This window comes from Bos taurus, chromosome 5, assembly GCF_002263795.3.
Source record: "Bos taurus isolate L1 Dominette 01449 registration number 42190680 breed Hereford chromosome 5, ARS-UCD2.0, whole genome shotgun sequence".
In the NCBI taxonomy this organism is placed as follows: domain Eukaryota; kingdom Metazoa; phylum Chordata; class Mammalia; order Artiodactyla; family Bovidae; genus Bos; species Bos taurus.
In genome coordinates this window covers 112980219-112995320 of record NC_037332.1, presented here as the reverse complement: position 1 = coordinate 112995320, position 15102 = coordinate 112980219, and the positions used below count along the sequence as shown (strand labels likewise).

General features: G+C 43.0%; 1 protein-coding gene across 1 annotated transcript in view; it reads right to left on the bottom strand.

The window, feature by feature from the left end:
- WBP2NL (WBP2 N-terminal like) overlaps positions 1 to 13171 on the bottom strand; it is a 29690-nt gene extending 16519 nt beyond the window's left edge. Inside the window, exons 1-5 of the mRNA NM_001082441.2 lie at positions 13083 to 13171; positions 4259 to 4367; positions 3542 to 3683; positions 3293 to 3385; positions 321 to 431 (exon numbers count right to left, since the gene is read on the bottom strand). Coding sequence (NP_001075910.1) covers positions 321 to 431; positions 3293 to 3385; positions 3542 to 3683; positions 4259 to 4367; positions 13083 to 13144 — 517 coding nt within the window. The 5' untranslated portion in view covers positions 13145 to 13171. The remainder of the gene's footprint in view (positions 1 to 320; positions 432 to 3292; positions 3386 to 3541; positions 3684 to 4258; positions 4368 to 13082) is intronic.
- Positions 13172 to 15102: the final 1931 nt, after the last annotated feature.

Here is a 15102-nt window from a genome sequence, read left to right as displayed (position 1 = left end):
ATGGACATGAGCTTGAGCAAGCTCTGGGAGATGGTGACGGACAGGGAAGCCTGGCGTGCTGCAGTCCATGGGGTTGCAAAGAGTAGGACACGACTGAGTGACTGAACAACAACAAAGTCTGAAATGGAAAGCCGGTCACTTACTGACTTGCCACCGGGTTTGAATCTGGAAATGAAATCATGGACTCAACTATTTTCCAACCCCCAAAACTCTGCTGCTTCTCCTGCAGCAGAGTTGGAGGCAAGCTATCCGCAATTAGATCTGTGAGCCCTGGGCACACCTTTCCACCTCCCAGGAAGAACCTCCCTGCCACACCTTACCTGGACAAGGTGTCTGTGAGGAGCACACTGCAGCCCCTGGGACAGTAATTATGTACAGTCCTGAAGTGTCGAACCAGTAATTTACACTTCCAAGTGGAATTCCTCTGGCAGCTGAGAAGACAAATTTGGCAAAATAAGGGCTCTTTAATTCTTTTAAGACAGATATACAGCAACTATCAACCAAATAATTAACAGAGTTTTAACCAACATGTTACACGAGTGTCTGGCAATGCTCCCAAAATACAAGATTTAAAATATATTCTGTCCTTGTCCTCAACTGTATACTTCCTGAAGACAGTGATTGTGTATATTTTCCTGTGCTTATTGAAGGCCTAGCATAATACCCACCATAATAGGGACTCAGAAAAAATTTCAAGTGAGGATTCTATCAAGTTGTCAAGATAACTCCATTAAAGGCCAACATAATGGAAGTACCCTGCAGGTGGTGACTGCAGCCATGAAATTAAGACATTTGCTCCTTGGAAGAAAAGCTATGACAAACGTAGACAGTGTTTTAAAAAGCAGAGACGTCACTTTGCCAACAAAGGTCCATATAGTCAAAGCTATGGTTTTTCCAGTCGTCATGTATGGATGTGAGAGTTGGGCCATGAAGAAGGCTGAGCACCCTTGAAGAATTGATGCTTTTGAACTGTGGTGCTGGAGAAGACTCCTGAGAGTCCTTTGGACAGCAAGGAGATCAAACCCGTCAATCCTAAAGGAAATCAACCCTGAATATGCATTGGAAGGACGGATACTGAAGCTGACACTCCAATACTTTGGCCACCTGATGTGAAGAGATGACTCATTGGAAAAGACCCTGATGCTGGGAAATGTTGAGGGCAGGAGGAGAAGGGGATGACAGAGGATGACATGCTTGGATGGCATCACTGACTCAGTGGACATGAGTTTGAACAAACTCTGGGAGATAGTGAAGGACAGGGAAGCTTGGCATGCTGCAGTCCATGGGGTCACAAAGAGTTGGACATGACTTACCAACTGAACAACAACAACATTACCAAAGAAAGCTTCTGTTGGTCTCCTCTGCATCTCTTTTATAAGGACACTTCTTTAATGGTATTTAGTATTTGATGGTATTTGAGTAATCTAGAGTACTTCTCTCATCTCAAGATCCTTAATTATATCTGAAAAGACTTTTTTTTTTTTTTTTTTTACAAAGTAACATTCAAAGATTCTGAGGATTATATTTTCAGAGCCATTGTCAACCTGCCACACTAATTTCTGCCCTATGGCATATGACCAGAAACAATGTACACAGCTTCCACGCCTGGCCCATGAAAACATCCAAAGTGAGATCTTTACTCTCTTCCTCACTCTGCTGACCACCCAAAGAGGCTGTGGAAGCTATGTGTTAATGATGAGACTCTACTACCCTGGGTCCCTGAAGGGCTGTGTGGAACAGAGGTGCCTTTAACCCATGCTGATTGGCCTCTTTTAAGATTTATTTTGATGTGAGCCATTTTTAAAGTCTTTATTGAATTTGTTGTAATACTGCTTCTGTTTTATGCTTTGCTTTTTTGGCCCTGAGGCATGTGGGGTCTGAGCTCCGGACTAGGGATAGAACTCACACTGTCTGCGATGAAAGGGGAAATTTTAACCACTGAACTGTCAGAGAAGTTCTCAACTGGCCTTTATATAAGCAGTAACATCCATTACCTTGTTGTTGTTTGTTTAGTCGCTTAGTTATGTCTGATTTTTTGCCACCCCGTGGACTGTAGCCAGCCAGGCTCCTCTGTCCATAGGATTTCCCAGGCAAGAATACTGGAATGGGTTGTCATTTCCTTCTCCACCATTATCTTAAGTCACTGATAATTTGGGGTTTATCTGTTCCAATAGCTAGCATTATCTTAACTGGGTGGGATGTGCTCAGTTCTGTCCTACTCTTTGTGACCCCATGGACTGTAGCCCTCCAAGTTCCTCAGTCCATGGGATTTCCAAGGCAAGATACTGGAGTGGGTTGCCATTTCCTTCTCCAGGGGATCTTCCCAGCCCTGGGATAAAATCCACGTCTGTATTTCCTGCATTGCAAGCGGATTCTTTACCTCTGAGCCACTAGGGAAGCCCCACCATAAGATAGGATAATGTATTATTCTTGCATATGTCTATTTCCACTAGACCATGTGCATCTTAACTAGATTGGAGTTGGTGGTGGAAAGCAAGGGAGAAAGAGGAAGAGCATTCCAGACAGAGCAAATAGCCTGAAGGCTCAGAGATGGGAGAGCAAGGTGCAAAGAAGTCCAGTTGGACTGGAATACAAAACCTGAGAGAGTGAGGGATATAAAGTGAAGCTACATTGAATTAAAAGATTACTTGTATTCTAAGTTTGAAAGAGTTCTCTGGTACACCTGTTAGATCAGTGCTGCAGGACCTGACATGATCTCTTCCCATGCTTTAGTCCCATGACAAATGAGAATTAAACCCAAGAAGAGCAAAGCTATAGCCAGAGAGAAGACAAGAAGGTACACCAGAGGAATAAGAGCCATGGTAACTCTACCAAAAACAAGAGTACTCAATGATACAGCCACTTAAATGGACAAGAGACTATCAGGTAAAATCATTCGGGTGTCTGACTGTAAATTCCCACTAGATTGTGAACTCCTTCAGTTTAAGGAAGGACTAAATCTTATGTTCCTAGCATGTAGTAGGGTACTTGGTACATAGTCAGTAGGCTCAGGAAATACCCACTGAATACATGTGAAATCTGGAGAAGGAAATGGCAACCTGCTTTAGTATTCTTGCCTGGGAAATCCCATGGATAGAGGAGCCTGGCAGGCTACACCGTACATGAGGCTGAAAAAAGTCGGACACAGCTTAGCGACTAAACAACAACAATATGGGCAAATATCAACGTCCTGACCACAGAGGCCAGAAGCCTTCTCTAGTTAACCGTCCTATTCCAATTAAACAGGTCCCCAAACCCCAAAGCGCCTGATATCTTTATCAGCATCACTCACCAGCAGAGGCAGCTTTTACCATCAGTTGGGCAAATTCGATGGCACCTCCTTTCCTGAAGGATAACTTAAAAACAGCTTGTCCTTCCCAGCCACCTGGAGGGAGAAATGGCAGACACTCACTAAGAGGCTGGCACGCTGGTAACAGAAGCACTGCCGAAAACATGGAGAGAGGCACCACCCACTGAAGTCTGACTCTTAAACTTTCTGTAAGCTTTTGAGAAAAAATACATTTCTGAGGGGGACACTTACCACCTGGAGCTGCCTGAATGGTTCCTTTAATGTAGTTGGGGGCAAAAATTGGTTGTTCAATGGTGCAGTCACTCATCAGGCCAAACGGCATCATAAAAGAAAGCATGGGGTCATTGACTAAGTGTGAAGTCACGAAGACCACCTAAGAAAGGAAAGAAACTTTGGGAAAGGAATGCAATTCGTCCATGGGTTGAGACATAGAAGAACAATTCTAAAGTCAAGGCTGCTTTGGCATCCTGGCCTAATTGAGAAACATCACCGATTTTCTTCCATCACTCTTCAACAAGGAAAATCTCCAAGTGGAAATGGTTCAAAACATTTTGAAAGTCAAGGTTTAACCTCTCTCCCTTTTAAGGGAAATAAATGTCAAGTTAATTAGATCAAAGGAGAAGCAGAAATTACCTGGTATGGGACTTTCCTCGTGGTTCAATGGTTAGGAATCTGCCTGCCAACGCAGGGGACATGGGTTCGATTCCTAGTCCAAGAAGATTCCACATGCCACAGGGCAACTAAGCCTGTGTGCCACAACTCCTGAGCCTGAATGCCCTAGAGCCTGCGCTCCTGAACAAGAGAAGCCACTGCAATGAGAAGCCCGAGCACTGCACCTACAGAGTAACCCCCACTCACCACAACTAGAAAAAGCCCGGACATAGCAGTGAAGACCCAGCACAGTGAAAAAAAACGAGAAATAAATTAGATTAAAGAGAGAGAAATTACCCGGTATGAAGTGAGAAACAACGTTCCTTTCTTTGTGCCATTAAAGAGATAGGATTCCACTGGTTTCTGTAGGAAGCAGAGGTCCACATCCTCACACTGCTTCAAGACACTGCAGACAAGAAAGGGCGGACAGCACACAGCTCAGGAGTCATGCAAAAAGACACAGACAAAGCTCTCGGGGCAGTTTCTAGCCTGGAGGGAGGTTATTGGCTGCTACTGGTGCTGCTGCTATTTTATTAAAATAGAAAGGAATTGAAATGATCTTATTCTCTGACAACTCACACTTACTCGTCTTCCTCTTTATCACTGGGTTCTTTTTTTTTTCTTTCTTAGCAAACCTAATTCTATTCTTAAAGTCCACTAATTCTTATACTTCTTGTGCATATTATATAAAGCACGGTGTTAATGAAACTGTTTCTTGGACTCTGGTAAAGAAGGTGAGACATATGAAGTGTGCTACAGGATCCTCTGACATGTCTGCCATGTTCTCCCTTCCCTCCTAACCCAAAAAACCTGGACCCATCCTACGCTTACAGAATCCTCCTGGGTCTTTTTTCCCTTTCTTAGTTTTATATATATATATATATACACACACACATACATACATACATATACATATGCTATTAATATTTATTGAAAGAATGAATGAATGAAAACATGAATATAAGTAATAATGCAAGAAAAACATGATATGCATCACATAAGTGGAACAAAATATCATGGCAGGTAGAGATCAGCTCTTGGTAGAAGTAATTAGGAATGATTTTATAGAAAAGTTGAAATTTGAGCTGATTCACATCATTCAACAGGCAAGGCAGAACTGTGACCTGCCACTGTCTCAGCAGGTAGGTCACATGATCAAGGAAATGGTGATATGTCAGAGGGATCCATTTAAGAACTAACATAGTCCTGATATGAGGTAATAAGAACTGGAATTAGGATGATAGTATATGGCTAAAAAGCGCTTCTTAAGAGACTATGAAAAAATGGATGTCAGCAACAATAGTGGAATAGGGAACTCTAAAAGCCAGTCTAGAACTCTAGAATCTAATCAAAAGCTTATAGCAACTAGGGGAATGTTTAATCAAGAAAAAAAATAAGAGCGTCAATAAGAGCTTTGTGCACTTTAACTTACCCCAGTACTCCTCCACTCCCTAGCTTGGCACAGCTCTGAAAACAACAACCCACATTCTCAGTATAAGTACAAAGTACTGGGGTGAGGGGAGGAGAACAGACCTTACTATGGTTTTCTGTTTTGACCTGTCCAGGAGTTCCCTGGAGGACTAGCTCAGAATTTTCTCAGGATTAAGGCAGCTACCCAGGGCACATTTGTTAAACAACATTTCAAAATGTGTGAGAGCAGTTAAGTGGGGCAAAAGATGATTTTGGGGGGCAAACAATAAAAAACTTAAAAAACAGGAAGAAAAGACTGGAGAATGAGATGCTTTGAGGAATAAAGGCTTTGAAAACCTCTGACATGTTCATGGGAATCTAGAAAGCATCACAGACTGGGTGCTTTCACATATCAGGGCTGGGTTCATGCTCAGAAGAAACCTGAGAAGGCTCTAGAACTGTTACCTCTGGTTGACAATGAGGCTCTGCCCAACCAGGAAGTAAAAATTAAGACAGTTTTACACTGCCTGACTGAGTGACAAAGACTGGCTCACACACACACACACACACACACAGCCCATCTAGGATATATAAAGAACTCCTACAACTCAACAACAACAAATGTAATTTAAAAATGGACAAAGTGATAACCAACAAGGACCTACTGTATAGTACATGGAACTCTGCTCAGTGTTAGGTGGTAGCCTGGATGGGAGGGGAGTTTGGGGGAGAATGGATACATGTATATGCATGACTGAGTCTTTTTGCTGTTCACCTGAAACTATCACATTGTTAATCAGTTATACCTCAATACAAAATAAAAAGTTTAAAAGAAAAAAAATTTTTTTTAATGGACAGAGGATTTAAATAGACATTTCTCCAAAATAATATATAAATAGCAAAAAATATGAGAAGATGCTCAACATTATTAATCATCAGAGAAATGCAAATCAAAACCACAAATGAGATTCACCTCACACCTGTTAGGATGACTGCTATTGAAAAAGATATCCTAGGTGTTTGTGGCCTAGAATATTGACAGGTTGAAGATTCTGTGCACTCTTGGTGGGACTGTAAAGTGGTTCAGGCACTATGGAACAGTATGGAGTTGCCTCAAAAATTAAAAATAGAATTACTCCATGATCCAGCAATCCCACTTCTGGTTATATATCAAAAAGAACTGAAAACAAGATCTCAAAAAGATATTTGTGTACTCATATTCATAATAGCCAAGAGGAGGAAGCAATCTAAAAGTCTATCAGTGAATGGAGAAACAAAATGTGGTAAATACGTACAATGGAATATTATTCAGGCTTAAAAAGGAAGGAATATTGTCACATGCCACAACATGGGTGAACCTTGAGGACATTATGCTAAGTGCAATAGCAGAGACAAAGACAATTATATGATTTCACCTACATGTGGAATCTAAAACAAAATCAAATTCATAGAAGCAAAGAGTATAACAGTAGTTATTGGGGATTGAGGGGATGAGGGAAGTGGGGAAATGTTAGGCAAGGATACAAATTTAAAGTTATGTAAGATGAGTAAATTGAAGAAAGTAGGGAAAACTACTAGACCATTCAGGTATGACCTAAATCAAATCCCTTATGATTATATGGTGGAAGTGACAAATAGATTCAAGGGACTAAATCTTGATAGAGTGCCTGAAGAACTATGGATGGAAGTTCGTAACATTGTATAGGAGGCGGTGACCAAAACTATCCCCAAGAAGAAGAAATGCAAAAAGGCAAAATGGTTGTCTGAGGGGGCCTTACAAATAGCTGAGAAAAGAAGAGAAGAGAAAGGTAAAGGAGAAAAGGAAAGATACACCCATCTGAATGCAGAGTTCCAAACAATAGCAAGGAGAAGTAAGAACACTTTCCTAAGTGATTAATGCAAAGAAACAGATGAAACCAATAGACTGGGAAAGACTAGAGATTTCTTCAAGAAAATCAAAGAAACCAAGGGAAAATTTCATGCAAAAATGGGCACAATAAAGGACAGAAATGGTATGGGCTTAACAGAAGCAGAAGATATTAAGAGGAGGTGGCAAGAATACGCATGAGAACTATACAAAAAAGATCTGAATGACCCAGATAACCACGATGGTGTGATCAGTCACGTAGAGCCAGACATCCTGGAGTGCAAAATCCAATGGGCCTTAAGAAGCATCACTACGAACAAGCTAGTGGAGGTGATGGAATTCCAGGTCAGCTATTTCAAATCCTAAAAGATGATGCTGTGAAAGTGCTGCACTCAATATGCCAGCAAGTTTGGAAAACTCAGCAGTGGCCACAGGACTCGAAAAGGTCAGTTTTCATTCCAATCCCAAAGAAAGGCAATGCCAAAGAATGCTCCAACTACCGCACAATTGCACTCATCTCACACGCTAGCAAAGTAATGCTCAAAATTCTCCAAGCGAAGCTTCAACAGTACCTGAACCAAGAACTTCCAGATGTTCAAGCTGGGTTTAGAAAAGGCAGAGGAACCAGAAATCAAATTGCCAACATCTGCTGGATCATGGAAAAAGCAAGAGAGTTCCAGAAAACCATCTACTTCTGCTTTATTGACTATGCCAAAACCTTGATTGTGTGGATCACAACAAACTGTGGAAAATTCTGAAAGAGATGGGAATACCAGACCACCTGACCTGCCTCTTGAGAAATCTGTATGCAGGCCAAGAAGCAATAGTTAGAACCGGACATGGAATAACGGACTGGTTCCAAATTGGGAAAGGAGTATGTCAAGGCTGTATATTGTCACTCCACTTATTTAACTTATATGCAGAATACATCATGCAAAATGCCGGGCTAGATGAAGCACAAGCTGGAATCAAGACTGCTGGGAAAAATATCAATAACCTCAGACATGCAGATGACAACACCCTTATGGCAGAAAGTGAAGAGGAACTGAACAGCCTCTTGATGAAAGTGAAAGAGGAGAGTAAAAAAGATGGCTTGAAACTCAACATTCAAAAAACAAAGATCATGGTAAACGGTCCCATCACTTCATGGCAAATAGATGGGGAAACAATGGAAACAGTGACAGACTTTATTTTCTTGGTCTCCAAAATCACTGCAGATGGTGACTGCAGCCATGAAATTAAAAGACGCTTGCTCCTTGGAAGAAAAGCTATGACCAATCTAGACAGCATATTGAAAAGCAGAGACATTACTTTGCCAACAAAGGTCCATCTATTCAAAGCTATGGTTTTTCCAGTAGTCATGTATGGATATGAGACTTGGACCATAAAGAAAGCTGAATGCAGAAGAATTGATGCTTTTGAACTGTGGTGTTGGAGAAGACTGTTGAGAGTCCCTTGGACTGCAAGGAGATCAAACTAGTCAATCCTAAAGGAAATAAGTCCTGCATATTCATTGGAAGGACTGATGCTGAAGCTGAAGCTCCAATAATTTGGCCACCTGATGCAAAGAACTGACTCACTGGAAAAGACCCTGATGCTGGGAAAGATTGAAGGCAGCATGACAAGGGGTCAACAGAGGATGAGATGATTGGATGGCATCACCAACTCGATGGACATGAGTTTGAGCAAGCTCTGGGAGTTGCTGATGGTCAGGGAAGCCTGGTGTGTTGCAGTCCATGGGGCTGCAAAGAGTCGGAAACGACTGAGGAACTCAACTGAGCTGAAGATGAATAAGTCTAGAGATCTAATATGCAGGCGTGAAGACTATATTTAATAATACTGTATTGAACACTGGAAATATGCTAAGACAGTAGATTTGAAGTACTTTCATCACACTAAAGTAAAAATATAATTATTTGAGGAAATGAAATGTTAACTAACTTGACTGCAATAATCATTTCACTGTGTACATTATTGTTATATACATTATATACAATTTTTATTTTTTAATGGCTAAGATATTAAATTTTGTTATGTGTTTTTACCACACAAAAACGATGAACAAATTAGCCAAAAAGTGGAGGATATTTATGAACCAAGAAAATTCACCAAATACATATATAGTCGATAACCATAAGACAAAAATAATTTCATTAGAAATAAAACTTTTAAAAAAGATTTCATTATTTGGATTCCATTATCAGACTAGCTTCCCTGGTGGCTCAGATGGTAAAGTGTCTGCCTGCAACGCGGGACACCTGGGTTCGATCCCTGAGTCAGGAAGATCTTGTGGAGAAGGAAATGGAAACCCACTCCAGTACTCTTGCTTGGAAAATTCGATGGATGGAGGAGCCTAAGCTACAGTCCATGGAGTCGCAAAGAGTCGGACACGACTGAGCGACTTCACTTTCCTTTCCTTTCCTATCAGGCTGGCAGAGCTATCAAAGGTTAACGTTTAGTGTTGGCAAGGTGAAATTGGACACAAAGTATTAAAAAGAATGTAAATTGATACAATTCTGTAGGGGGATTTTTCCAGTGGTCATGTATGGATGTGAAAATTGGACTGTAAAGAAAGCTGAGCACCGAAGAATTGATGCTTTTCAACTGTGGTGTTGGAGAAGACTGTTGAGAGTCCCTTGGACTGCAAGGAGATCTAACCAATCCATCCTAAAGGAGATCAGTCCTGAATATTCATTGGAAGGACTGATGCTGAAGCTGAAACTCCAATACTTTGGCCACCTCATGCGAAGAGCTGACTCATTTGAAAAGACCCTGATGCTGGGAAAGATTGAGGGCAGGAGGAGAAGGGGATGACAGAGGATGAGATGGTTGGATGGCATCATCGACTCAATGGACATGGGTCTGGGTGAACTCCGGGAGTTGGTGATGGACAGGGAGGCCTGGCGTGCTGTGGTTCATGGGATTGCAAAGAGTCGGATACAACTGAGTGACTGAACTGCAACTGAAACTGTAGGGGGATTTTGCAATAAATATATTTCCATTTATAAATATGTTAAATATAAAATATGTGTAATATTTTAAAATATTTTTACTAGGATTTTTATTTTTATATTATAAATATATAAAAAAATTTTTTAAGTCTATGTCCTCTGGGGACTTCCCTGGTGATCCAGCAGTTAAGACTTCGAGCTCCCAATGCAGGAGGCCTGGGTTCAATTCCTGGTCCAGGAACTAGATCCTGCACACCAGAACTAAAGATCCCACAGGCCACAACAAAGGTTTGTGTGCCAAAATCAAGACTCAGCACAGCCAAATAAATGCAAATAAATATTTAAATAAATAACAAATAAATATTTTTCTTAAAGTTTATGTCTTCTCACCCCACAATTTCACTTTCAGGAATACGTCTGAAAGAAACATTTTGATAGGTGAACAAAAATAAATCTTTAAGAAATTCACTGTGGCAATGTTTATAGCAATGACAAATTAAAACCAGACTTATCCCAGATAGTGGCTTGAGCAAAAATGTCTGCATATGGGAGTACCAGACATCGAAAATAATGATGTATTAATAGATGTCAATACTGCAAAGCATTCTCAATACATCGGTAAATGAGGAAAATTACAAAGCAGTCTGATAGGGGAAGGTGTGTGTATTTCCACAGGGGGACGTGCAAAAGAATACATATCAAAATATAAAAAGCACTTAATGTAAGAATTTGGAGTAATTAAATGTTTCCCAATTTTTCTACATGGCATTACCTGCACATTTTAGAATATGAATTTTTTTAAAAAACAAAACTCAGTCAGTATCTTCCTTTTTACCAGTACAGTTCAGTCATTCAGTCGTGTCGGACTCTTTGCGACCCCTTGAATTGCAGCACGCCAGGCCTCCCTGTCCATCACAAACTCCTGGAGTTCACTCAAACTCACATCCATCGAGTCGTTGATGCCATCCAGCCATCTCATCCTCTGTCCCCAATCCCTCCCAGCATCAGAGTCTTTTCCAATGAGTCAACTCTTCGCATGAGTTGGCCAAAGTACTAGAGTTTCAGCTTTAGCATCAGTCCTGAACGCCCAGAACTGATCTCCATTAGGATGGACTGGTTGGATCTCCTTGCAGTCCATTTTAAAAGTACAGTCTGGCTCATACATTTATGACTTTTCAGCTGGGATCAGAAAAAATCTCCACACAACACAGCCAAGCTGTGATGAATTTCTTAACTGAGTATTGTGAGTAGTCAGGAGAAGTCAAAATATAACCAATCTTCTTCCTCTCAAGCTATTTCTGTAAAGCAGTTTCTATCCCAAAAGGTAGAGTCCTGACAGAGCTTTGCTTGCAGAGGAGAAAAAAGAGACATAGTCCTCCTCCTCTTCGAGGGGCAGCCAGCGTAGAAACATGAATACACACTACCAAAATTCAGAGCTGTCCCACATGCCTGACCATATGATTTTAAGCAAATTACTTTTTGTTTCGCTTTTTCCACCTGTGAAATGAGGAAAATAGTACTGATCCTCATTGCAGATAGAGCAGTTATAAACGTAAAGCCCTTAGAACAGTGCCCTAATAAGGCCAACCATTCGAGAGCACAGAAAGGACTCCACAAAGATAATTCACATAAAATCAATATTTGTTATAATTTTTTTAAGACCACGCTTCATTCCTTGCCTCCAGGGCACAAACAGAAAAGCAGAGAGACAAACCTGTAGCCCAGCTGAGAAAACACCCAAACACCAGATTAGAAGTGGCTTCCAGGCACAGAGCCACAGGCACACAGGTCTCCAGGCCAGCATGCAGGGCGTCAGCAAGGTGGGCAATCATCTCACTACTGGGAAAACTGAACAAAAGAGCAGCGGTCCTCTAGGACCAAGGGAGGACATACAGCCTTGACAGAGCGTATAAATCTGTCAAGAAAATATTCTGGAGAAGGAAGCACAGAAAAAACAGATCTGGACATCAGCATGATGTACTGATGTACTTAAAGGATCTTCCTGAGAGATGCATTCAAAGCAATCTGGGTGTGTTTTGCCTCACCTGAGCACTGCATTGGGCTTCAGAGTCTCACAGCTAGGTGAGAGCAAAGGAAAATGAGGGCAAATCTGAGCAGAGAGAGGAGCATATTCAAGAACTGCTGGGGAGTTCGAACAGGACTCTTAACAGCCTGGGCAGGGGATGGAGGAGGGGAGTGAAGCAGGGGCCGAGGTATTGGGTAGGGAAGTAAAAATGGGCAACTCTGAGCCGAACCTGACAGAGGCTGGAGGAAACGGGTGAGCGGCAGGCACTGCTAGCACCACAAAGCCATGGGTGCAAACCCCAGGGCCGCCATGGGAGGTGAGAGAACATCACTCTTCCCAGACGTGTCTTCTTTTGGTCCCCATCTTTACAAAAAAAGTTAAGACCAGCCATCTCCTTGGTTGGGGTTGAAGAAGAGAGAGAGCTTTTTGAAGTTCTGAGGGGGAAGAGAGGCCCTGGACAGTTCAGGATCTTTCTAGAAAGAGCCACACTCGTGCCTTTTCTACCTCCCAGAAGCCTGGGACCTTGTTGCCCTCACTCTACAAAGGTAGCACACTCCTAACGGCACCGCATGCCACCCCGAGGGTCGGTGTGACTTCCCTTTCCTGCCACTGCACTTCAACTTTTTTCTGAGGCAGCACACGGCTCACTCTCTGCGCACGTGCCCGTCACACTCCTATTCCCGCCTCCACCACATTCACATCCAGAACACCCGCGAGGCAGCGCCGGCCCTAACGGTCGGGGAAGAGCTACGCTTGCCGTGAGCTCAAAAAAGGCGGGAAAGTCTCTGATTGGCTGAGAGTTTGTGCGCCGCCAATTCTCCTGGCCTCTCCTCCCTCCGACAGCTCCACAGGCTTCCTTCCAGGCACCTTTCGCCAGAGGGGATGAGGGCCCCACGACGGCTCTCGGTGTGGCTCTGGTTCACTGCCATCCTGCCCAGGCCCCCTCCTGCCGCCCCGCAGATGGGAAGGGGCGGGGCCTGCGCCAAGCTGTTGGGTGCGGTTCTGAAGGGGAGGGCAGAGATTATGGCGCAAGGACCCGGAGTGAGTGAATGAGGCAGCTGGTCACGTGGGGGGCCTCGGTCAGAGGACCCGGCAGAGTCAAGGTTGAGACAGCCCTGAGGGGAAAGCAGGCGGGTCCAGGGGGTTGGCTCCGCCCCCAGAGCGCCGAGGAGTAAGGGATGAGGCGGTGATCGCCATAGCCAGACGCACTCTTGGCCGCTGCTCTGTCGCCCCTGCCTAGCTGCCCAGCTGCCCACGAGTATGGACTTGAATTGTCCTGTCAGGAATCAAAATTAAAAGCGGGATTTTCATACGCCCTTCCTGACCCAGGTCAGAAAACTGTTGCCCTTTGGAGAAAGAGTTCGAAATGATTCCTCACTTCTGAGGAAGAGCAGAACTCTCTTCCCCCAGAGAAAGACTGAAATCAGAGCCGATTTTTTATGAGGCAACGTCCAGGAAATGGTGCAAGAGCTGGGTGAGGAAATCCAAGGGGGGATTTCGGCCCGGAGTGAGTCCGTTCCAGCTCCAAGATGGAGAGAGCCTTTTGTCTCTGTGTCTCCCATCATACCTGCCCTGCCTCCTCCAAAGGGTGATTGTGAGGATCAGGTGATACATTTTATCAGAGTTGCTTTTAAGACTAAAATGTTGTGTGTTTGTTATTTCCTTGAACTTCACCAATAGCACCAGAGGTCTTCCAACAAAAGGATGTTAACATCTGGATTACCTACCATATATTTCATCAAATTTAAGATGTTATCAGTTATAAAATAGGGGCTTCCCAGGTGGTTCAGAGGTAAAGACTGCCTACCAAGCAGGAGACACTGGTTTGATCGCTGGGTCAGGAAGATCCCCTGCAGAAGGAAATGGCAACCCACTTGAGTACTCTTGCCTGGGAAATCTCCCGGACAGAGGAGCCTGGTGGGCTACAGTCCATGGGGTCATGATGAGTCAGATACAACTTAGCAACTAAACAAGTTATAAAATGCACCATTTTAAAGTGTAACTCTAAGGGGGAAAAGCTGCTAAATCCACTGACATCTGTTGTAAGATGTATCCTGATTTCAGAAATATATATGTGTATAAGTGAAGTGAAGTTGCTCAGTCGTGTCCGACTCTTTGCGATCCCATGGACTGTAGTCTACCATGCTTCTCTGTCCATGGGATTTTCCAGGCAAGAGTACTGGAGTGGGTTGCCATTTCCTTCTCCAATATATGTGTATACATATATTTTTAAGTATGACTACCACAGGAATGGTGTGAAGCAGTGGAACAAACATCACACATTGCTCTCTAGGTCCTGTCCCCCATTGTTAGTAACTAAGTGTATAACTTTGGGCAAGATGATCATGCTTCCTAGACTTGTTTCCTTATCTGTTTGAAGAAAGAACTAGAAGAACTCTTAGGTTTCTTTCAGCTGTAATATTTTATGTTTGCTAAGAAAAGAAAGAAAGTGAAGTCTCTCGTTCGTGTCTGACTCTTTGCGATCCCATGGACTGTAGTCTACCAGGCTTCTCTGTCCATGGGATTTTCCAGGCAAGAGTAGTGGAGTGGGTTGCCATTTACTTCTCCAGGGCATCTTCCTGACCCAGGGATCGAACCCAGGTCTCCTGCATTGCAGGCAGATGTTTTACCTTCTGAGCCACCAGGGAAGCCCAACTGTCTCTCAAATCTCTTTCTTCCTTCTCCTTGTGGCTCCATTTCTGGCCTTCATCATTTAATTTGAATGACCCCAAGGGCCCACTGACCTCACTTCCTCTAGTCTTGACCCCCACCATTCATTTATACCTTGAGATCATCATACAGAACGTTGAGGACCCAAACACAATTGCATATGGTTGTCACATTCAAATTCAGAGAAACGATGTGCAGGTAGAGTTGTGTTATTTGC